The sequence below is a fragment of the Syzygium oleosum genome, unplaced genomic scaffold (genome assembly GCF_021117445.2).
Source record: "Syzygium oleosum isolate NSW1041296 unplaced genomic scaffold, Sole_v2.1 Sole_v2.23, whole genome shotgun sequence".
Taxonomy (NCBI): domain Eukaryota; kingdom Viridiplantae; phylum Streptophyta; class Magnoliopsida; order Myrtales; family Myrtaceae; genus Syzygium; species Syzygium oleosum.
The window spans coordinates 2,500,051-2,524,429 of record NW_026607507.1 but is presented as its reverse complement, the minus strand read 5'-3'; the positions used below and the strand labels follow the sequence as shown (position 1 = coordinate 2,524,429).

The 24,379-nt window shown below is 40.7% G+C and overlaps 2 protein-coding genes and 2 pseudogenes across 2 annotated transcripts; all 4 read right to left on the bottom strand.

Moving 5' to 3' along the window:
* Window positions 1–7,264: 7,264 nt before the first annotated feature.
* On the bottom strand, window positions 7,265–10,498 carry LOC115682740 (probable receptor-like protein kinase At2g42960). The gene is made up of 7 exons (XM_056302487.1): window positions 9,540–10,498; window positions 9,346–9,450; window positions 9,011–9,133; window positions 8,605–8,775; window positions 8,374–8,503; window positions 7,936–8,145; window positions 7,265–7,818 (listed from the first exon to the last, which is right to left on the bottom strand). Exons 1-7 carry the CDS (start codon window positions 10,193–10,195, stop codon window positions 7,672–7,674), a joined length of 1,542 nt encoding a protein of 513 aa, XP_056158462.1. The 5' UTR covers window positions 10,196–10,498; the 3' UTR covers window positions 7,265–7,671.
* An 8,323-nt stretch (window positions 10,499–18,821) lies between these two features.
* On the bottom strand, window positions 18,822–20,759 carry LOC115682742 (chlorophyll a-b binding protein of LHCII type 1-like; annotated as a pseudogene).
* Window positions 20,760–20,768: 9 nt separating this feature from the next.
* LOC115682699 (uncharacterized) lies at window positions 20,769–21,254 on the bottom strand. Its single transcript, XM_030606994.1, has one exon. The coding sequence runs from the start codon at window positions 21,252–21,254 to the stop codon at window positions 20,769–20,771; it is 486 nt and encodes a 161-aa protein (XP_030462854.1).
* A 237-nt stretch (window positions 21,255–21,491) lies between these two features.
* Window positions 21,492–23,584, bottom strand: LOC115682741 (uncharacterized; annotated as a pseudogene).
* Window positions 23,585–24,379: the final 795 nt, after the last annotated feature.

The following is a 24,379-nucleotide window of genomic DNA, read 5'->3' as shown; positions in this document are numbered from 1 at the left end:
TCGAATTCTTCAACAATTGTAGAAGTTACTACTTAAGAAAGTAGACGGCCGAGTTTTGGTATTAGGAAAATCTTGACTTTGTGTGATTTTGTTTGAATACATCTTCGCAGCCCTAGAATTATAGACCAACGCCCTTAAAGCAAAACTTTTAATCGGTAAAGTTATGACATCCCGAGTTCATATCAGTTAAGAGGGGTTCATAAGTCAGCATCCACCCTCAAGTGGTCACCACCTTATATGATTGCTCAGAATAATTTTTTAAAAGATTGATCCATGTGAAATGGGACCATCTTACATGATTGCTCAGAATAATTTTTTAAGAGATTGATCCACGTGAAATGGGACCATCTTACATGATTGCTCAGAATAATTTTTTAAGAGATTAATCCACGTGAAATGGGCCAGTCGTTGTACTATTTTAGCTTTAAAAGAAAAGTAAATTGACCCCTTATAGGGAACTTTTTGTCAACAAAAGTGCCTAACTTTGTCAGTAAAGCGACATAAGCCAACAAATCCATATGCATATACATGTACATGTTATTCCGCCATCGTCAGGTTACGCAATCGTAATTGTTTAATTGGTAATCAGAGGGCAAGTTATACTGAGTGAAGAATGATGATATCAACTCTGAGAGAGAAAAAATCGAAATTGTATAATCATATTCAACAAATTTGACTGTCCTTTCCCATTAGTATTAAACAAGAACAGACTCCAGCTAGGCCATCACCTATTGTTAATCTTAATTATAAGACGAAAGAAATAATGCCCCACATCAAACAAGCGTTTCAGGAGCACCATGTCATCCAACAGCATGGTCGGGATCGCATTGCCATCCCCCGTCGCAAACCTCCAGAACGCGTACTCGCACGACATCAATCTCCGCTGCGAGTTCTTCATATTCGCGAACGCATCCCTGTAATCCGATCCCTCCAACATCGAGAGCGCGTCACTGAGGTTGTTCGCCGCCGCGGAGAGCGTGTCCCTGCAGACCTCAAGCGCTTGCTTTTCCGCCTCGTAGGCAGCTGCCTGCGAGAGCTCATCGGCATGGTCGTGGCCGTAAACAGCCTGTGTGTACATGCAGAAGAGGACCGAGTATGTGAGGTCCGGAATGTACTCAGTGGTCTCCGACGACACGCAGTTCTTGCAGGCGTCAAGCTCTAGGGTTTGGCTGCACAGGTTTCGAACGAAAGACGCGGCGTCGGCTTTCACGAAAGCTGAGGGCCTCCAAGAGAGCTGGAGGGAAAACAGGAAGAGCAGAATGTGGTGAAGAGATGAGTAGAGTTGAAGGAAGTCATCGTTTTCTGCTTCGAAATCGTTGGAGCTGATGGTTCTGTTCATATATCCAAGTTGAAGGAGAAATGGTGGGGTGGAGATTATCTTTATGAGGAAAAAATCAGGTTTTGTTAGCATTAAAGAACCTGCGATTGCTTCTTTCCAGATTAGAGTGGTACATGAGGGAGTGCCTTGCATGATCATTATGAAGCGGGCTTGTGCGTTTCCTAAGATGGCGTGATACCAAAAACTTCTTACTTTACTTTCAATATGACCAAATTGGAAAATGTTTTATGTACATTGTTTAAGGAAAGGGTCTAGAAACTAGGGTACAGACATCATGTCCGATGTTAGAATATCTCTCGAGTTTGAGCCCGCGAACGAAATCCGACTCAAGATAAATCATTATTTGTGGACGCCTAAATATATGCTATGGAGATAAAATTTCCTTTTATGGTGTAAGAGTGTCAATTAGACAAGGATTTCAAGAAAGATAAAAACAAAAATGAAATATACGGAATCTACTGCACATTGGACACTAGGGGTGTGCAAAGAAACCAGGAACCGCCTGAACCACTTGGAATCAAACCAGACAAGCTCGGAACCGGCGGTTCCCGTGGGGACCGGTCTGATTCCCGATTTGAATTTACTAGAACGGTAAGTACCAGTTCAGTTCCCGGTTCTAGGCATAGAACCGCCCATCCGCCCACCAGGACAGGATCGATAATATATATATAACTTTTAAGAAAAATTTCCAACAAAAAAAAGAAAAAAATTTAAGAAAAATGAAAACCTGAAAATCTCTAATCAGAAGCTCAACACCCATTAACTAAATACTCATCTCGTCTCGTCTCATTTTCACCTTATATGAGTTATCTCTCTATCTCTGACTCATGATTTCGACTCTCAAGCTCAACGTCCACCAACTCATTGCCTAGACTCTCAACTCCTATCAACTCACAGCCGCGTCTTTGGTTGTTCATCGCCTCCCTCTCTCGCACTCGGTCACCTCTATTTGCGTGAAGTTTGGTGGGACCGATTCCATAGACCCACCCAGAAACTGGATCGGACCGGCAGTCCGATTCCCTGATGGATCTATGGAACTAACGGGCGGTTCTCGATTCCAATTTTTCGAAACCGGTCCTTAATGGGCGATTCCCGGTTCCGTGGTGGGAACCGTCCACCCAGACCATGCTCACCCCTATTGGACACTGCTTCAATAGGAAAGTTGTCGACAAAAAAAAAATATAGGAAAGTTGACTCGTTAAGTGCTCAAAAAAGGGAGCGCTTATGTCGTTGCAGAGAAGACTTCTTTGTGGGTTTGTGATGTTGCACTTAATTGCAACAAGAGCTTCGTTAATTGCTAGCCAACAAATCTTGTGATAAGGTTGTGCAATTCCTTCATAAGATTAAGATATTATTTTTGTGAGAAATTATGGGGCTAAGCACTGCGCGAGTTATTGAGTGTAATTGAGATTTAGGAAACACTAAAACTGTTTGAGTCACTCAAATATATATGGTTATAATCTCCGTTGTATCGCTTGAAATAATAATATTGTTTCCCTCTCAAGTAATATAATATAACACCTTTAAGCTTGGAATTGTGGAACGGGACAAGTAGGGTGGGGAAATCCATAGACCTGCTAGGATTGGGAATGGGGTGCCTAAAATTATGCCCTGCGCGGGCCACGGGATGGGGATTTAATATTGGATGTTCATAAATAAAGTTTTTTTTATCCCTAGAGAAGTTAAATAAAGAATATTTGAGATATTAATTTAAATTGTACATATTAAAAAATCTATGTTATTACATATTATAATGCACTCGGGAGAATTTTTCCTATTTTCTCTTCTTCTTTTTTATAAACACAAATGCGATGCACGAGTCTTTTCCTTATAAATTTTATTAGTTTTCCGCAAAAGTATAAGTTTAAGATAAGATAATTTCAAATCTCAATCCGCAGTCAAAATATTTAGTTATACTCTAATTTTTCGTACGTGGTAAAATCGACAGTGTCTATTATTGTTTTCTTTTCTTTTCTTTTCTTTTCTTTTCTCTTTTTCTTTCTTTCTTTTCCTTTTTTTTCTTCTAAGCCCAGGGAGGGTCACCGGCCGAACCTCGCCGGTCACAAAAGAGAGTCGGTCAACCCTCGTCGACCACAAGCGACGGCCGGTGACCCTCGCCGGACTTCATAGAAAAAAAAAGGAAAGGAAGAAAGAAAAAGAAAACATAAAGAATTATAAAAAATTTGAAAAAAAATTAAATTGATAAAAATTGTCCACGTCAACGCCGACCATCCCATATGGCACTGTCAGCTTCCAAGTCAGTGATTTCCGCCCAAAATTGAACATAATGACTAAATTGGCAAATCGTCAAAAGGTCTAGAACTAAAGTGGCCAAATTGAAAGATATATATTTAATTTGGTATAAATGCAATAGGTTTATGATTTTTTTTTTGTAATTTTCCCCTGCAATTTCCATATGTTAGTAGATTCTTTTCTCTATCTGAAATTTAATAGCAAAAGAATTTTCGCTTCAAGTTCTTCTTATCTACAAATGGTAAAAGTGAACATGTCGCATTTCGATAGGTTTTCTTTAACCTAGGAAAGGATGTCCATATGCCATGGATCTTTGATGTCTTCCGCTTTATGTACTCTAAGTAGGGGTGAGCATCGGTCTAGGGTCAATCCTAGACCAACCTTGGATCGACCCAACCTGGTTGGTCTTGGTCCGGTTCCCACAGGGTCTAGGTTAGTCCTTGATCCCGGGACCCTTGGATCCTGCACTGTGCGAGTGGTGTCGTTGGTTTTGGTTAGTCTTGGTCCGGTTCCCGCGGGGTCTGGGTTAGTCCTTGATCCTAGGACCCTTGGACCCTGCACTATGCGAGTAGTGTCATTTGTTCTGGGAGTTTAGGGTTGGTCCAACCCGGACCAGCCATATATATATATATTATATGTTTTTGTCTACTCTAAACCCTAGCGCCTCCTCCTCTGTTCTCTTCTTTCTTATGCAATTCAGTTTGCCGTGTAAATTAGAAAGTAGAAAGAAACCCAGCCCTAATTCAACCAAAAAAAAAATAGAAACCCTTTTTGCTCGCCTCGCTTTATTCGCTCGCTCACCCGCCTCGACCTCTCGCCTCGCACACTGCTCACCTGGCTCGCAGCCCGCCTCTGTTCGCTTGCCTCACCGCTCGCCTATCTTTGCTTGCCTTGCCGCTCACCTCTGTTCACTTGCCACTCGCCTTGCTCACCTCACGAGCGTAGCTCAGCTGGACAAACATAATTTTTTAAATATTAATTATGTGTGTTGTTTGATTTGTTTTCAGGTTTTCGGAAGTTGAAGCAATCATTTAAGAATAAATAAGATATGAAGTTGTATAATCGTGGTTTATATTGCGTATTTTGAACTTCTTATGGGTTTAATTGTATTTCACGTGTTCGTTTTCATGGTATGTTGCTTTTAGCAAGTGTGAAATTTATGTTGTTACCTTATCTTATATCTATGTTTAATATGTACCGGTGTTCATTATTTGGTTGCTCAATGTTGCATTGTTGATGGATATGTAATTTAAAATAGCATATTTATCCTTTCAAGGAATACAAAAAATGAAGCAAAAAAATAATCGATTGGTCTCAAGTTGACCCTGGAACCGGACCGGACCCATAGGGTTGGTCCGATCCTCGGTTCCAGGCTCAATAGGGTCAGCCCTCGGTCCCAAAAATTGTGGACCAACACTGTGCGGGTTGGTCCTTAGGTTAGGTGCTGGACCAGCCCAACCTAGACCATGCTCACCCCTAACTGTGAGAAATATTGCTAAAAGTTATTGTTTCTCATCATTTTTTGTGCAAATAAGCTCCGGTCAATATAGATTTGTTGAAATGTTAACCATACAAAGCCGGAAAAACATGTCAGATTAATTCTCGTCATAGTCACGTAATAGCTCTTTCATTTTGATTTATGACAGATTTGGCTAATCAAGCTAGAAAATGCAGAAGACAAAAGCTCTATATTCGGAAGCATAGTTGCCTAGTTTTCTTCATCCATAGAATTTTCCAAAAAAAAAAAAGTAAAAGACTCGCGCTATTTCCAACCCTTAAATAACTTTAGATACGCTTTACAATTTAAATGTTCCAGAATAGCTCTCGCGTGGACCTCATTAATGGTAAGATTGACGGAAAAAAGGAAAAATCACAACTTTAACGAGAATCAATCATTCTCGTGATTAGTCTTCACCTTTCCTTAACTGCTGTTTGTTCTTCTTCCGTGTCAAATAAGAAAAGTTTACGGGTTGATTTTTATAGGAGAATCTTTTAAACAAATTAGAAGGATTAGTATGGTTTGATTTGAATTGAATAGTTTACATGAATAATCCACGTGTAACCTTTTTTTTTTGGTCAACCGTTCAAATGTACCGGATTGAAAGCCCAATAAGCAAATTTCGTTAAGTTGAATTAATGAAATAACAACATCGAACATTTTCACATAATCCAGGTACTAATTTGAGCATATACCAAAATTTTATGGATCACATTGAACAAATTAAAAGTAAAGAGCGACATTGCACATGCGGCCAAAGTTAAGAGACTATTTGCGTCATTTTCTCCGTTTTTTAATAAATACCAACTCTCACCATTTCGATCCGCGATTCCAATCGACCAGTCCTCCTAAGGTTGTTCTCGTCGACTCGATAAGTCACAGCGTGTCACAGCCGATTCAAGGTGCGGAAATAGCGCGAGCCGAATGAAAATATAAACTCGCTTCAGTACAGACTTTGGTGGTAACTCTAGCGATGAAACATTTGCTCCTCTCTATTTGCCGAATTCGAAACGACACCAAAAAACGCAAACGTCGCGGGGTTGCATAATAAGCTTTCCATTCCAGCCATCTCGCCCGGCCAAAAACCGTACCGAAACCAAAAACTAACTCGAGTCAATTGCTTAATAATCACGCCATAATCCCTCGTCTACTAAATTCTTCGACTCCACATCATGACGGGGGGGACTCGATTCAAAATCGAAACGGCTCCAGAATGATTAGATCCCTCGCCTTCCCTTTTCCATTTTCCTTTGAATTCCGGGTTAGCCCGGAATTTCAGTCAGAAGCCAAACATGTGAGATCGCAAGCGACCGTCTTTGTCCGAAACGCCGAAAGGTAGGTGGAGGAGGAGGAGGAGGAGCGGCCCAGCTCCGGTCCAGCTCAGCTCGATGCTGTCAGACGTGGACAGTTGGCGCCTTTCCCCATGCTGTCCCGCGACCAATAATTGCGGCCACGTAGGCGTGGCGCCAGCAAAGGGCCCACCCCTCCTCTTCCTATTTGCGGGATCTATTCCCGTGCGGTGTTCCTCCTTCGCGCACGCGAAAGAACCATGAACCATGCGATAAAAAAAAGAAAAAAAAGAGGGCGAGACACGACCGTTGGATGCCGCAGGGAGGGAGATGCCGAAAGTCAAAAGCTGACACCGAGTTTTCCGCAGTCACCCCACGCCCTCTGAGAATTCAACTTTTGCGGCCACGTTCGTCTTCTTCTTGAGATCCCCGGTTCGTTGTTTGCCCCAGGAGGAAGGAAGCAGAGAAAAGGAAGCGCTTGGAGCCGTTTCGATCCCATCTGGGGTTTTTCAAGAAACGTGCCTTGTGAAGGGAGAGATGTAGGCTCGCGACTGATGGAGATTGAGCCAAGATAGTGAACTAACATTAACAGCACCTTTTAAGGCTTATATACTTGTCGCGAAATGGTTCGGAATTTAGTCGCTGGGTTCTGGTTTTTCGATGCATGTTTCGATCGGATCCGTCCAGAACATGATGCGCCGGAAAGAGTAGCTTCACCAACAGATGGTGGAGATGAAGCCATCCTGTCATTGTGCGTGCTAATCTATCTGTGTCTCGGTCATGACCAGATATGACCTGTAAGACTCGTAACGGTGCCAAAAATGGGGGCACTTGATTTAGGATATGAACAAATATTACATGAGGGGAGGGGGAGGATCGTCTATGAAAGTGGAAGAGGAAACACGCACGTATTTTTGCTACCTTGCCAATGAGCGGACTTGGATGTTACACCAGTGCCCAAGAAAACCATCTGTGATCCGAAAACCAGAAAGAACAATTTCGACAAAAAGGCACTACTACGGTCGCCATCTGTACAATCCCTTTCTCTCGCTCTCTCTCGGGGGAGTCAGACGCAAATATTTCAATCATTCCATAACCGTGTCGAAGGAAGTAGCGACAAAACCAAAGTAGACATCTCAGCTTTATCAACAGAATGAACCATCCTCCACCATTGCGGATAGGAGGAGCTCGAGGCTTGCAAAGAAGAGTTTTCCAATCTCTATGTATCGATGTGTCGGAAGGCTTTTCATCTAACCGGGTCAATAAGCAATTAGGAATCCATATTGTCAGCTCTACGCCTGCGTTATCTCGAGCTTATGGCTCTCCAGATTAGCTTGGCTCTCCACATCAGCTGAGCTCTCCACATCAGCTGAGCCAGGAACTTCTTTTGTCAACTCAATATCCATGCTGGCTGTGCGGCTCTTTCTGTTTCTTCGATCCTGAGATGAAAAAGAAAAGTGACATCATGCTCCTAGGCCACACTTCAGATAACTTCTGAAGGATAGGCAATGTAAATGCAGTTAACAAGTAGGTGACTTCCAAAAAAAACTACACACCTCGCGAAATGGATACTCGTCGGCTTCGAGCATTCGCACAACCTGAGTCATTTTTGGTCTCTTATCTCCTTCAGGATCAACACATCTGAGTGCAACCAACAGGGCACGCTTCAAAGCACGTGTTGCTGGTTTAACTTCAAGGGCCGGGTCCACAACTTCTTCTGCTCTCCTGGTTCCTACCATCACCTTCAGCCACTCGACGAGATTTACCTGCCACGAGCATTAGCGCATTTGAAGGGCCTATGAGTAAGCTCTCGCAATGAGCGCTCTATTACATTAACTTGACAATCACAGGAAACTATAGTATTGGCAAACCGTAATGAAGTCTATCGGACTTATAAAGCATCAGATTTCAGCATCTATACTTGCAGTTTACCAGAGAAGGGAGAGATCTTCGGTAGAGATACGACAAGTGAATTTTTGTCGAAGATTCGGTACCTCATTAGCGGGTCGACCATAGTCCACCGGGTCCCTTCCAGTGATGGCTTCAAGCAAGAGGACACCGAAGCTGTAAACGTCGCTCTTCTCATTCAACATTCCTGTGTTGGCATACTCTGGAGCCACATATCTGTAATTCAATGAAAGGTACAAGGTCAAAAGACCAATTCCTTGGCTGTACTCTCATACGGGCAAGCTCCACAAGGCAGACAAGACAAGATCAAGACATACCCAAATGTTCCCATCACTCGGGTCGTAATGTGACTTTCTCCTGATCCCAACAGCTTAGCCAATCCAAAGTCAGACACCTTGGCATTGAATTCATCATCCATCAAAATGTTGCTCGACTTGATGTCCCGGTGAACAACCTTGGGTTCTATTGCTTCGTGCAAATACGCAAGCCTGAAAGGCAGTGCAATTTCTTTCAGTGTTCCACTAAATATTAGGCATAATTAAGCCCACAGAAAAGAGTTAAAGCATCTGTTATTGTTGAAAACTGGAGCAACTTAATGGAGGACCAATGATCCTAACAACTGACGAATCAACTTTGTCCTCATTGCGGAGGTCGATACAAAAAGGCGTTGCAAACCATGAAACAAACTGGTGGAAGAGGGATGATTTTGCATCCTATACTTACGCCATTGCAGTTCCGAGGATAACCTTCATGCGGGCCTCCCAAGTGAGGACACCACATTCACGCATAGCTCCATGCAGCCATTGTTCCAAGTTTCCGTTGTTCACATACTCATAAACAAGCATCCTGAAGTATAGGCACATCAAATGACATTTTTATCAGATAAGTACTAGAAGCACGAGCAATGAGATAAAGGTAATCCCAATAATATAATGCACCGATACAGCAGATCAAGTATTTAGAATAAGAGGTAAGGACTAAAGAACAGTCTCCATCATGCAGTACAATGAAAAAAAAAGGGAAATAGCGCCATCAGCGAATAAGCAAATAAGTCTTGCCTGTGAACTCCTTCAATACAATATCCCAATAGTCGTACAAGATTTTTATGTCGAACATGACCAATTGCTTCCACTTCGACCCTGAATTCTTTCTCAGCTTGTCCTCTGTATATCCAGGTCATTAGAAAGTTGATGACATTTCTTCGAATTAAAACTTGGGAAATTGCAGGTCATCTAATTATAAGTATACTTACAAATTATTGAGAAGCTTTTTGACAGCTACCTCAGTTCCATTAATTAGTCTCCCCTTATAAACAACTCCATAACCACCCTCGCCAAGCACGTTCTGTGGTGAAAAACGATTAGTCGCAAGCTCTAGATCCCTGAGAGTAAACCAGTGACCCCATCCAAGGTGCGAAATTTCTGGTAAGCCAATTAGAGGAGAGGCAGTAACAAGTCCAGCGTAAGGCAATGATGGATTTTTTCGAACATTCCCAGAGCTTCCGTCTTCTCCTGATTGCGAACTAAATCCCCTCTCGGGGTTGTAAATAGAGCTGCACTGACTCAGGTTATCCGGATCACTTGATTTGCTTGCAGCCAAGTGGACGAGCATCTTCTCCGAGTTCTTCTCGATCGATTTGTCATTAACTGCAAGGGACACACTGTCTGGGTGACTAGGGAAATTCTGGCCGCCCACTCTGTCGACTCTGATATCCTTCGACACGTTCGGTATCTGGGAATGGGAAAACACGTCCGTCCTTTTTGATTTTCTCCGCAATGTGACCCAGATACACAAGGCGCAGAGAATCAAAACTATGAATGCGCCTACACCGATGCCAATCAAAACCCATAACTTCACACCCAGAAAAGTTTCCGACAATTTCGAGTTCAAAGAACCCCCAGATGACATCCCTGATGCTCCAATGCTAGATTTTCTACAAACTGCTCGGTTCCTTGTTTTTTTTTTTTGTTATCTCTGCCACAGAATTGAAAAAATTTGCTGCATTAGGTGATTAGGCTTCAACATCATATGGTTCAACAAGTTCCCTAGCTCTCATTTGCAATAAAGAAGTCAAATTCATACTCAACCAACACAGGTGTAAAAGGCAAAATGAAACGGATAAGGACAGAACCTGATAAGAAAGAACCGTTTTCAGGCATTTAACACCGAAAGAAGAAGCGTGCAATAACGAAACATCTTATATTCATGATGGAAAAGCAAAGGGCGTTGCAAAAGTCGGTTAAAAAGGGGACCGAATGCAGAACCCAAAATAAAAGAGAGAGAGAGAGAAGAAGAAGAAACATATGGCAAGTCTAAATCATTGAGAGAAGAAGGAATAAATATGACAAGGCATCGCTTATGATCCAAGTAAGACACCATAAATAAATAAAAAATAAAAAAACTGGGCAAAACCATTTGAGAAAGTGAAGCGATTCAAGGGGAGGCAGAAAAAAAAAAAAAGCAAATACCTTGGATGTGATCTGAGCTAACCCCTCGAAGGGCCAAAAAAAAAAAGTCTTCTTTTTCAATAACCAAAACGGAGATTCAATGAGGCACAGATACGATACGTCTTGTGTGGAGACCTGAAATCACAGACCCACTTTAGCAATGTCGCAGCAGGAGGAGTAGCTTGGAAGCAGCAGGATGGAGCCGCCTCGAGTGGGCCAAAAAGAAAGAGAGCATTCACAAGAACGGGAAAAGGGTGAGCGGCAACGGGAGGCCCAGACAAAAATCTAATCTTGAAGGCGGAATCATGAGACGGGGAGCGAGTGCAGAGTTGGGGAGATGGGGGATTCTTGTGGGGAAGAAAGAGAGAAAAGCATGAGGTGGGTGAAATGGGGTTTGGTGTGTGCAATGTCTGATAGGGAGGAGGAGGGCCTCCTCCTATCAGAGAGCTGGAAAGGACTGAAAGCTTGGTTTTGCAATGGAGGAAACGAGAGAGAAAGAGAGAGAGAGAGAGAGAGTAAAGGGAAAGCAAGAAGAAAGAAAAGGGAAGAGGTGGAACAGGGCAGGAATTTATTGCTGGTGTGATGGCTATAAAGGTAAAGAAAAAACTGGGACAGAGAGAGAGAGAGAGAGAGAGAGAGGAGAAGAAGATAGACGAGAATGCGATGGAGATGTGCGTGTGTAAGAGAGAGACTTTCTCGAGAGAGAGAGTGAGAGAGAGAGAGAGTCAACCCTACCGGAGGGAAAGGGGAACTAGTCGAAACTCTGGCACGAGCTAGTGGTTTTTCTGTTCTTCGTTTGCTTATTGGGTCGAAACCAGTTGCCTCCTTCTTCTTTTCTTTTCTTTTCTTTTCTTTTCATGTTGAGTTGTTGTGAAATTGAATATTTTAATTGAAGGGGAAAAAAAAAAGAAATTGACCCTTTGTCTTCCAAATTATCGAGTTCTTTACCATAGAAATCTCACGATGAATGTCAACCATTTGATACCTCACACGGCTCGCAATTTAAAGGTATGTGATTGACGGTCCATTATCGCGACCCCCCACCTAGACATCAGCAGTGCGGAATCGGGAAGTCTCTCCACATGATATGCCATGACTAGGTAACACAACACGTCTTTCAGATTCGTTTGCTATGTGAGATAAACTCATAATCTCGAGAAAGAGAAACAACTCTTTTCACGTGCATGTACTCTTTGTTAGTAAATCGGTAATGTAGTCTCGTTTGCTATGCATGGGTGGGGCTTAGAATCGTCGCTTCGGCTTCCATTCTGATCTCGACGTCCGGGATCAGGCACACCTCCGAAAGCCGAAATACTGCCCATTTCCGCTCGTTCTACACACTAAAAATGATATTAGTCATCATGTATTATGTATTTGATGATCGAATGTCCATTGTTCCGGTGATCGTCACATAATAGAAGGGCGAAAAATAAGATAAAATGCAATTGCTAAATTGCTCGTAACGTACGTGTTTGTTTCGACTTTTCATTACAAAAATAGTATCCGTATACTTTAGAAGATTATGACAAGTATAGTAAAAAATAGAAAGTCAAGCAACTATAGACACGCGAGATCTTTTTTCCCTAATAATTTCTATATGATTCAATAAATGGACTTTCTTATTTTAAAAACCAATTAATGACCCAACTCATTTATTCAATGACATATAGATTTTCACGCGTAACCTCTCTGATTCTGTACGACCTGTTCCTAGTTTATAACTTAAAAGAAATAATCATTTTGCGCATTTGTTCGAGTGGGAAGCTTTTCAAAAGGATCAAGAGCTTTTTCAAGGTGTTTTTCAGTTTTTCTTGTAAAAAAGACAATTTGGCAAAAAAAAAAAAGGAGTTTAAAATTTGACAAAAGATAGCTGTGTTGTGTAACTTGCAAGCTTTCCATCACTATTTGCGTTGGAATGCGTGTTTGCTTCCATTAAAGCTTTTTTCCAACATGACGTCTTGGGGTGGAAAACAGTACATACTTAGCTTGCCGATTAAGTACTCGGCATTGATTTAATTATTGGATTTATAAAAATCCCAATTTTCCATGCATTGTTGCATGGAGCGATATCCCCATATGATCCGCATTCTTTAATTTCTTGATCCATTTTATCCTGAATGTAATTATAGAAAAAATCCACATTTGATTTGGTTCGTGACGTGTTTGGCCTTTGCGTTTATATTTTATTTTTAGCGCCCAAAAGAGAGAGAGAGAGATCTCTAGACACCGCTCGAGGAAAAATCAAGTGATTCATTGTGATATTTTCGCGCTCTTTTTTTTTTAATGCTTGCGGGTACATTCCCAATATGTGAAATACCTCATTAACATTATGGTTCGGGGAAGACCCAAATTGCAGATTGAGTGATGAACCAAACGTACAAATCACTTGATGTTGGCTCGTTAACTTCTCATAGTCAAGATAAGACTATAATTACAGTTCAGTTGGCGAATCGAACCGATGTCATGCATCTAATCTATAAGTACGATACATCACCTCCTTTACAATCGAGCCAATTTCCACGTGGTTAATCCCCGCACGGTTTTATGAAATGTTGTTTTTGCTCGAAAAGTATATTCAAGTAAACTAAACATGCATCTAGAAAAGAGAGTGATACTTATCAGGAATTAACGGTAACCCCACTGTCGCACTCAACACAAGTTTCTTTGTTTTTTTATTTCTATTTTTTAATTTTTATATGTTCCTTTTCTCGCATGAAATTCAACATGATGGTCGATGGATTCTCTTCATAAGAAGACTTGACCAAGTCTCCAAAAAAAAAATAATGTTCCACATTGCATCAATTCTGATAGTGATGGCCAACATAATTTACAAATAAGCCCCAACGGTTGTTTAGGGATAATCATGTCAGAGACAATTTGACTAAACCTAACCTTCCTAAGCTTTAATTAAAAGCTAAACCCAACTTTTTAATATAAATTTAAACTCAGAAAAGACGTGCCTTTCTTGGTTATCATTATTACTATTTCCTTTCTTTTAATCTTTTCAAAAAAAATAAAGTGGAAAGGAGAGAATGGAAAAGCCACCGATTAAGGAGAGTCAAGGAGTCTTTGGCTTTTCTCCGAAGCATAACTTTTGCATCACAACAAAGAAATTCTTTTCAATTTTTCCCGATATTCATTATATTTATAATATCTCTTCTTTTTTTGGTAAGTTTTATTTTATTATTGGATTTGCCAGATGGTGTGCCACTGGAAAGCTGCCAGTCTGTTGCCTGACATAATAAAGCAAGCAGCAGCTGATCTGGCACCACTTGTATGGTCCCATTTGGTAGGATTAGGCAAAGGTGTAATCTAATTGAGACGTTGTAAATTTTCACAAGTAGTGATAAAACGAACAATAAATAGAGTTATTATTTCTCTTGTGGACTAAGTAAGCAAATTTCACATAATTTGTAAATCCTAAAAGAGCCTACTTTTCACATGAATTATGAAGTTAGGAAATGATTGTGATGATTATTAATTAGCAAATAAGCATTCACTCTCAATTGTTAACCCCTTAATAATTATCTAAAAGATTTGAGAGGTATGAATTTTTAAGTTGGTTGTTCTCAAGGAAATGTCCATGAATTTTCACTTGTTGAATATGCTTAATGAGAGAATGTTCGATTTTTAAAATATTGTTTTTACAGCATATCAAGAGAGAAAGTCCTTGTATTGAATTTATGGCATTTTTTATTTGATAACTTAAAAAATCTCGTGATCTTTCTTATTCACAAATAGCCCCATTCTACGAGCACATCTCCGACCGATCCGGATGGTAAAAATGGATTGGCTTCAAAATAGTAGTCCGTCCTAAAATGAACCAAGACTCGAGAGAGCAGGTTTTGAAAGAAAAGAACTTGTTAACGAGTCTTCTCGAGACACTTATTTAATAACCCAACAGAGAAAGTTTGGCGTTTCCAATAAGCTAATTCTTGTATAATTACAGTAAAATCATTGCTGATGTTTGAAAATTGCGTGTTTAAGTGGCATTGTGAGCTGTGCTTTCAACAGCAATTACCAATGCCGGTGCGCGAGCTTCTATGAACATCTTCCCGAACAGATGACTGATGATATATGTGCACTTTATTCACGTGAGCAGCACGTGGAAATGCACCTTTCTTCCAAATTACAATTTCAATTAATTAAAAAAAGTATAATCTTTGTTCATGTGGACTCGAGAGGCCTTTGGGAATGAGATTTGTTTGGTCAATACAAAAATCGCCTAGAAAGAGAGACCTTGAAAAGGCGTCATTGGAAGTTTAATTCGTACTTCATTGTGGAAAGAGAGTTTGGAGAAGGGACAATAATCGAGATTATTACTTCTGTTTATTTATATTTCTTTCATAAAGTTTGTCTCGGCCTGAGATAAAGTGAACAACGTTATTTACGCAACAATCATGCATGTCCAAAGCCAAAGGGACCCGTCAGTTCTTTGCTGAGGAAGTTTTGGTCTTACATGGACTTTCGATTGTGAGTTATAAGGAAGGAAATCTCTTTATTTTCTTTTCCGGGATAATTGGTAATTGGACGTTCCTAAAGAATGATACATGATTTTGTCAAAATGCGTACAAGATCGGTATATTTGAAGTTATAATATGTCTAGTCATAGATGGCCGCATCTATCGGTCACATAGGTTAATCATAGTATTCACGGTACTCTTTCCCGAATGTTTTTTTTTATAGTGGATGAAGATGTCCTATCGCCTTATGAAATGACTTTTGCGTCTAACTTAGTTTTATACCTTTTTCTTTTAATGTTTTAAAATTTATGTTTATCTAATAGTGAACACATGAGAACAGTTCGAACATTTTTTTGATTTAAATTCATACATAATTATTTTGTAATATAATGACTAACATAGCCATTTTATTTCGACGAAAAAGCCGTAAATATTAAGTAGAAGTTTCAAGAATTTGCCCTTTCTATAGAAGTTTATTGAGAAGAAACGTTGTTTGATCGTATGAATAGACTGTAACTCTTATGGACCGATAGTACTTTAAGTTCCTTGCATATACACTCGGAATCAACTTCAAATTGTATGCTGATAATTTCTCCTCGAAGTTTATTCATGAATGACAACTCTTTAGCCTGTGGGTTGTACAAGAGAAACATAGTCAAAACAATAGATTCGTTTATAGAGACACTTATTAGAAAGAGATGTTCATCTATTTAATAAACTAAACGCATTCTCTATGCTCATAGAAATTAGAAAGAAAGTAACATTTATATTTGTTTCCTCCAGGCCAGTTAATCCTAAAAGAGAAGAAATTATATGCCAGAAAAAGAAAAAGACTCACTTATGTCAAGTCAGGAGCGATAAGGAAATGCTCGGTACATATAAAAAACCTGCCAATCAAAGAAAATCAAAGTTCCTTTTGAATGGATAGAGAGAAGGACGCACAGCTGTACTGAGATATTTGAGAGATAAAAGAATGATTTGGAGTTGAAGGAAATGATTCTGTAAGCATCATTCTCTCAGTTAAATGGTTTGACAGAAAATGGATAGGGCAGAACTGGAACTCTCAGAGAGCATCCAATGCCAATTAATTTAAACACCAGAAGGACAATGCTTTTCTGAGCCTCATATTGTCACTTGCACACACTAATATATACAAATTATATAATGCTTCCAAGTTGGAGGCTCAGCTACCATTAAAATATTGATAGCCAGTTCATTCTATTTCCTGAACAAACCGATGCTGTTTCTACAATCGGCCTTTTCATTCTTTCCTCACTTGGAGGGTGTCATCAGCATGACTCCAAAGAGAAACAATTAGATCTTTCAGGCATTATAATATGCTTGGTAGGAATTTGTTATTCTGTTGGTTTCTCAGCGTCTGTATTGATGGTCCAATGAGATGCTCCAACATTACATGCTTTGCAACAGATGGTCTGAGAGTGTCATTCCAATGTTCCCCCACCACACCCACGCCGTTATAAAAAAGGCTTAGTTGTTAATTGTCAGGATAACAGATCGTAATCACTCAAGTTGATGATGGTGGTGACTGGTATCTGAGACATGCAGTAAAACATTGTCTTTGGCAGGGCACAATTAGGCCAATTAGGGAGGGGGTTTAGTTTTTTTTTTTTAAGGGGAAGACTCTTTGTTTGGGGACAGTTAGGTATGGTTTGTAGTGTTAGGGTAATAGGCGACAGGTTGTTTTACACGTCTTAAAAGGTTTCACAGATCAGTCCCATCAATTATCAAGAACATGGAGGCATGATTTTCACCATTGTCTTCTCTTACTGTATCTTCGGAAACTAGAAGGGATCAAGACAAAAGGAACATATAAAAGCTATTGTCACGATCTCTCTCTCTCTCAAAGGATGTTTGGAATTCTTAGATCACTCAACTAATTAACATATGTTACTGCAATACCTTTGTTTCGCATACACTAGATAATTAGATGAGACAAAGGTTTGTATTTTTAGGTGAGTCTAAGAGATTATACAAGTGCGGTGACTATAACTCAAATCTTAAATGAGGAAGATGAGCACGTCTATTCCATAAAAAAACTCTCGTGATAAAAGATTGATCACATGTAAGCTCGAGCTGCTGTTTGATTGAGCTAACGTAAAAGATCAAACCCAAGCGCTTTCTCGAGCCAATGTTCAATTTCATGCCAAAACAAGAGGCTTGGTTTAAGTACACCAGATTCTTTAGACAATTAGATCATCCACAATGCTTTAAATACGATAAGGGTATTCCAACAAGACATGCACTTTACATGCATAAGTCACGGAGCAGAGGTTTCAAAACCCGAGCGACTGAAGAGATGGTTCAAATGATCAGCAAGACTTGAAATGTCTTGGGCTCTACGATTTTCATGAGGATTCTAGAATACTCCTAATATGGGAAGTGTCTATTTGAATTCAAGATATTTCTTATATATAATGGGATATATGGTAGTTTTGTATTTAATAGGTAGACATTAGTTGAGGAGAGTAGATCTCCACCGTTTAATCAAGGGATGATCAACGGTAATACTTGGAAGGTCTAATGTATAAGTAAGGATGCCCTCCTCCTCATTTGTATCATCTAACATTCAAGCAATCGAAATAAATTCTCCCCTAGACCTTCTCTCTCTAAAGTCTAGGTGAGTTAGTAAGCGAGCAATCAATCTTTTTTACCAAAGGAAGCCTAAGTTGCCGCACGGTCTCGATCTCAAGTATCGGCATGTTATCAAAATGCATATAAAATCGGTAAATTAATGTGTTAATGTGTTGAATGTGAATATGACTCGATTTATTGAATGCTTAGTCATAGATGGTCGCATCTACCATAGGTTAATCTCAATGTTCACATAGTTCTTTCATAAATGTTTTTACAGAGGACGAAGGTGTTCTATCGCCTTATGATGTCGCGACATTAATTGATGGTTGTGTGTTTTTGTACGTCATAAATATCAAGTACGTGCACATAGTCTTTTAATGCTTGGGTCCATTTGAAATGACTTTTGCTACTAGCTTTGATTTCTAACTTTTGCATTAGAGTTTTAAATTCTACTTTATTTAATAGTGAACACTTCATATAAGTATTAACATTTGATGTGATTTAAATTCATACAAGATTATTTCGTAATTCAATACTTAACATAATCATTTTATTTTGATGGAGAAGTCAAAAATAATAAATAGAAGTTTCGAGAAGTTGCTGCATCAACGATAAATTAATATGCAAACATTATAGTTAGTATAGTCCTTGTCATTGCAATCACACTCATATTGATGAAGATGGCAAGTGCTCCTAATCTTCTAGATTTATGATTTTTATGGAAAATTAAATCTTCCTCGAAAACTATAAATCCGGATCTAATCGCGTGAAACTCTAGCAATTTGGGCCAAGCTTTCTCATTTGATGAAGATAGACTCGTGACTCGCAAAAAGTTATTCTTGCATAGAGTTGCTAATGCAGCCTGTTATTACTTGTATCTATTTTTTGCCCAAGCAAAATCTCCATTTATTTCATTATTAATCATACTCATTTGATGAAGATGTCTAGTACTCATAGTACTTAAGATTTACCATTTCTATGGAAATTAATACTTTCTTGAAAAGTATCGATAAATCCCATTCAATTCTCAAGGTTCAAGAGTTAAACTATTGCCAGGAGACTTAAAGATTTGGCCACTGGTCACTGAGATTGTCAAGAACTACCTCAAATTCAATTACCATCAAAAAGTTAAAAACAAATGTAATTCGATCACACCAAGTCCCGCACATTTTTTCTGTGTTAAATCTATCGCACACTTCACTTTCCGGGCACAAAGTTGGTGGCGAAAGCCCAGGCATTGTTGTTGACGGGGTCAGCAAGGTGATCAGCCAAGTTCTCCAATGGGCCTTTCCCTGTCACGATGGCCTGGACAAAGAAGCCGAACATGGAGAACATGGCCAACCTCCCGTTTTTTTATCTCCTTCACCTTCAGCTCCGCGAAAACCTCGGGATCGTCCGCGAGGCCCAACGGGTCGAAGCTCCCGCCCGGGTAGATCGGGTCGGTCACCTCTCCGAGAGGGCCCCCGGCAACCCTGTATCCTTCCACCGCACCCATTAGGATCACCTGTGTGGCCTAGATGGCCAAGACGCTCTACGCGTGGATCAGGCTCGAGTTTCCCAAGTAGTGTCCAATCCGCCCTCGCTGAATATCTGTGCACCAGCCTTAAACCAAACCGCCTCGCCGAACTTGACCCCATTGCGGGACAAGAGCTCGGGGAAGACGCACCCGAGGGCGCCGAGCATGGCCCACCTTGCATGGATGACCTCGAGCTCGCGGTTCTTGGCAAAGGTCTCTGGGTCAGCCGACAGGCCCGCGGTATCCCATCCGTAGTCGCCGGGAAACTCGCCAGTGAGGTAGGATGGCGCCTCGCCAGAGAATGGGCCCAGGTACTTGACGCGGTCCGGCCCATACCACGGGCTAGCGGAGGCAACGGGCTTCGTTTTGGCCACGGTTTTGCGCATGCTAACTCGTCCTTTGCCGAGATGGTCCGAAGCAGAGGGTGCAAGCTTGACGGCTTGGCCAGCGAGCGAAGGAGAGGATAAAGCCATTGCAGAGGCAGCCATTGCAGGTCACAACGTTGGAGATGAGTGAATGTTGGAGATGAGTTTTGGCTTTTGGGATTGTTTGGAGATGAGGAATGTTGATGGGGTATTTCTATAAGAGCGGGGTCCGGTCTCTATCTTCTAAGAAATTTCTATCTGATTTCTCATTGGTGATACTGATGCGCATGATTCTGGCTTCACATCTTTCCAGTTGGCCTTCTCTTCTCCACCAATAAGCTTGGTAGTTTCTTCATTCACCATTGAAAGAAAATGTCTGGATATAGAAGGCTCTTCCCTTATCCAACAGGATTCACCCACGTGGATATAGGAATGGATAGCCTAGAGAATAGAGTCAATTTAGGAGATTAATAAATTTCTTACATGGACTCAGTTTGTAGGGCGAGAATCTGTCCTCAGTTAGATTTGTGGGTTTGGTAGTTCAGTGAAATAATACATGTCTAAAACTTATTGCCGCGGACTGTTTTAACTGTCTCCTGTTAGAGGCTGAGCTCAGTCTTCTACTTTATCTCATGTCAACTGCCTATTAAATTGCCACAATTACCAAGTGACATATCTCACAGGCAATCAACTGAAAGGAACATAACAAAGATGGCATCAATCAGGAACAGCATTGTTCAACTTCACATCACACGTAAATTTTGGGTTTTGATGGGGTTTATGATTTTGCTTCCATATCATAAGTCATCATCCCGAGCATCGAAATGACATAGCAGGTGATGTGCTTTCCACTCATGAGGTGTGTAGCCATCCACGTCGATAATGTCTTAAATATGAGTGTCCTAGCTCAGGCTGCATGTCTTCTGCTAAATACATATGAAAAGAACATCCTAGTGAGTGGAGTACCTCAACACTCGAGACTCAGACAATTAGAGACAAATGAGCAACATTTCATTCGAGCATTTTATCTCCGACTGCAGTAATTAACAAGTCAATCACTTGAATTACAGTTTTTGAGCATCCCTCAGGTTAAACTTAATCATCTATCCATCCCTTTGGCTGTGAAGATTGAAAAATGCCAAGCATCAGCGATTTCTCTTTCTTGCCTATCTTTTGAGCACGGTGGCTCCTAAAAACGCCCAGCTTGAATGCCTCTCGTCCTTCTTCAAGGGCTCTTTTTCTCACAGCTGTCAGCAAACTAGCCCCCCGGAGAGTGGAATCGCTGTTCTCTTTCTCACCTTCAGGTTTCTTTTCAGCATTGGAACCACCATCTGCCATATCTTGGCACTTCGGTCTGCATTCTCTACCAGTTTCAGTTGCATCTATGTAATCAAAATCTCCTGGATTGCCACTTCCCCACCACTTATTTGAGGCAACTGACAAGCCATTCGAAGGAAATCCATGCTTGAATTCATCCAAGACTGTCAGACTTTTTATCAAGCTTCCACTAATTACACTTTGGATCTGCCCGCTTTGACCTTGCTTACTTTCCAGCTGCTGCGAGTTACGAGGCAGTGCCATCCCTTGCACTTTCGATGTGTTGCTACTACTTTGGTGATTAGACTTGCTGCGTCAACAATAAATTAATATGAATACATTTTTAAATTAATATTCACAAAAACTGCATCTCCAGAAGCAAGATATGTGTCGTGATTCAGAACAATAAACAATCAAAGGTGGGTATATCGCACCCTGTGACGGGTAATCTGGGCCTGCTTCAGAATAAAATATGGATGAAGTTGCCAAATCAATACGTACCTTTGTTTACTTATCTTCGACATTATAGCAATGTCGGATTCTATATCTAGCAGCTAGATTCCCAATATGTTTGACATCCCCTGACAAAGAATCTGCAACACAAGCCGGAACTGCATCATCAAGTGAGGCAAAACCTGCCTAATATGGCCATAATCACCATATATCCAGAGAGAGAGAGAGAGAGAGAGAGAGAGAGAGAGAGAGAGAGAGAGAGAGAGAGAGAGAGAGAGAGAGAGAGATGGCAGAATAGGAAACCACAATACACAGACTGAAAGGGTCAGTAAGCCAAGTAACATTGCGCAACAGCACAATCTGTAAGGCAAGTAACATTGCACAACAGTACCATTCAGTTGCATAAACACGCCAAAAGTCCTCAGCTCTAATTCCATCTATAAATGACACAACGTATAACCATTTGAGCCAAACTCTTTAAAAGGAGTGTTCGGTGTTGACAATTAAAGAAAAAAGCCAGCGTAATTATAAAGTCGAAAAACCTCTCAAACTCTAGATGGGACTAGAACTTTTCATAGGACTGGTGAAATCATTTTAGAATTTACTATCAACAAGTTTCTGGCTTTTATGCTCAAATTTTTGGAACATCTTTGCATTTTTGCATACACGTTGTTCGAATATTTAAATATTAGCTTTTATCTAACGGTTTAAACTTTCGGATTAGACTTTCTACATGGTATCAGAACGAGCTCAAATCTTTCCAAACCCCCTATTTGCTTCCCCAATTAGGCCTAAGTTACAATATATAAATATTAAACAACGCAATTATCTATCAACTAAAGCTTTTGGATTAGACAAAAAAAAAATTCCATCAAAAATACTTCGCATGTATCTATCTTCAGTCAGAAATTACAATTGAGATAGAATCAAAAAGTTGTCTCCTAATACAGCTAGAAAATGAATAATACCATTTGCAACTAAACCATAGCTCAATCATCATCATCATCACTACTTCCATAGTTTTTGAAGTAGTGACCGTAGCCCAATGCTCAGTACACCATTCTTATCTGCTCCATCTTGTTTAGTCATGTCAATTTTAGCACTAATGTCATAGGCTGGAGCAGCTTTCTTTACCACAACAATTGGCACAGAGGAAGTAGCTTTTCTCAATGACTCTGTTGGCTTGTCCGAAAATTCCTCACAAAGTTTTCTCCTCTTGAGAGTATTTTTCACTGATTTGTCATTACTAGCAGAAGGTCGAGTCAAATCTTCCTCATCCTCAGAATCTTCATCTTCGATCCTACAAATAAATATTTACATGGAATACACTTGATTTGAGAAGCGCTTCATCCTCTTCCTCCAGCTTCTTTTCCTTTGCAGCAGATTTACGTTGTAGAACCTCCAACATTGCATCTACGTCCACAATGGCATGTCTAGACTTCATTGATTTCAATTCATCAAGTCCGGCAAGAATATCCATCTCTCTCGTCGAATCCAGCATCTTATTCTCTGAGCACTCCATCGCGCCGCCCATCTCTTCAACCTCCCTCTTTCTTTTCTCATCCTCCGCCAACTCATCCTGCTTACGCCAGGGCTCTCAAATTTCTCGTCGCCCCTAACTCCACAACATAACCCGAATTCTGCGGACCGGTTCCGATCGTGAGCTCAGCAGAGCACTTGGCGCATTTGAAGTAAAATCCGAATATCCGAAACCCCAGACACCTCTCGCCGACGACGACGACAACCTCCTCCCTGGAATCGAACTCGGTCCCCTCGTAGATGCAATTCCCGCAGGTGTTGCATCGGATGCTCATCGGAAGCATCAAAATCTGGCGGGTAATACGTGCTCAACACCTTTCGTTCACCCATCTTCTTCTTCTTCTTTCTCTCAGACTCCAGACCAAGGCAAGGCGCGCGAGTGATGAACGCGCCCTCTAAATTGATTCCACGACCTCATCAATTCGCTACCAGAATGGTCTCAAGTTCACAGATTTACTACCTCGATTAGGGTTCTACGCTCGGATCGAACCTTAAACCCCACAAAAAAAAAAAAAAAAAACTATCCCGAAACAAAACCGAAGAGCAGGAGGAAAACATGAGGAGACCGAAAAAAAAAAAAAACCAAACAGAGACTGCTAAAGTGCGTACCGAGACGGCCCAAACAACGTAGGAGATTGACGAGGAAAATCAGTCGGAGCTTCTCTCACTTCGCGGTGCCGCCCCCCTTTGCGTAGAAGAGCTATGGAGGTGTCCCCGAGGGCGGCGCGCGCGCGGGCGGAGGTCGGTGGCGGCGTGGCGTCTCCGGCGATCGGAGCGAGGGACAGGGGATGACGGGAGTAGACGGAGAGCAAAAGCGGGAGCGGGCTGAAGAATTTCAATCAATGCATATTTATGACACCTATCTACGTAAGGAAATAAATATCAGACTAATTTGTCTGCTTAATTGGTAATTTCGATTAATAACTTCCTCCTGTAATTAGTAAATATGCAAATAATAAAACTATTCGAATCAATAACACGCATACGCGATCGATATCTTAATTTTTACAAAAAAAATTGCAATGACTCTTTTTAATGATTTACCTTAAATTTTACAAAATTGCAATGGCTTCCTTAACGATTTTGTAAGAGCTGACTTTAGTCGATAACAGGAACCCCGAAATTTCATTGGCTTGTTTTTGAGCTCAAGATGCCAAGTAAATTACCCGTAAATAAATTTAGATAACAATGCACGATGGCTTTTTGGGATGTTTAAGGATTCATTTATCATTGATAAATGGCCACTTACACAAAACTTACGTGGACATTGTTCTCGAGTTTTTAACTTATTTATAAATAGATCTAATCGACATAACTAATGACGGATCCAGAGGGTATATGTTATGATCTATGAATTTGTGCGCATGGGAATTCGACAATCTTGAGAAAATCACAAG

What these genes read in the sequence shown, in the direction of transcription:
- LOC115682740 (XM_056302487.1), bottom strand. Translation starts at nt 10,195, where the DNA reads ATGTCATCTGGGGGTTCTTTGAACTCGAAATTGTCGGAAACTTTTCTG. An exon ending in ATCCTCGGAACTGCAATGGC is followed by an intron (nt 8,776 to 9,010) that starts GTAAGTATAGGA and finishes ACTGCCTTTCAG; the next exon opens with GCTTGCGTATTTGCACGAAG. An exon ending in CGAGTGATGGGAACATTTGG is followed by an intron (nt 8,504 to 8,604) that starts GTATGTCTTGAT and finishes ATTGAATTACAG; the next exon opens with ATATGTGGCTCCAGAGTATG.
- LOC115682699 (XM_030606994.1), bottom strand. Translation starts at nt 21,254, where the DNA reads ATGGCACTGCCTCGTAACTCGCAGCAGCTGGAAAGTAAGCAAGGTCAA.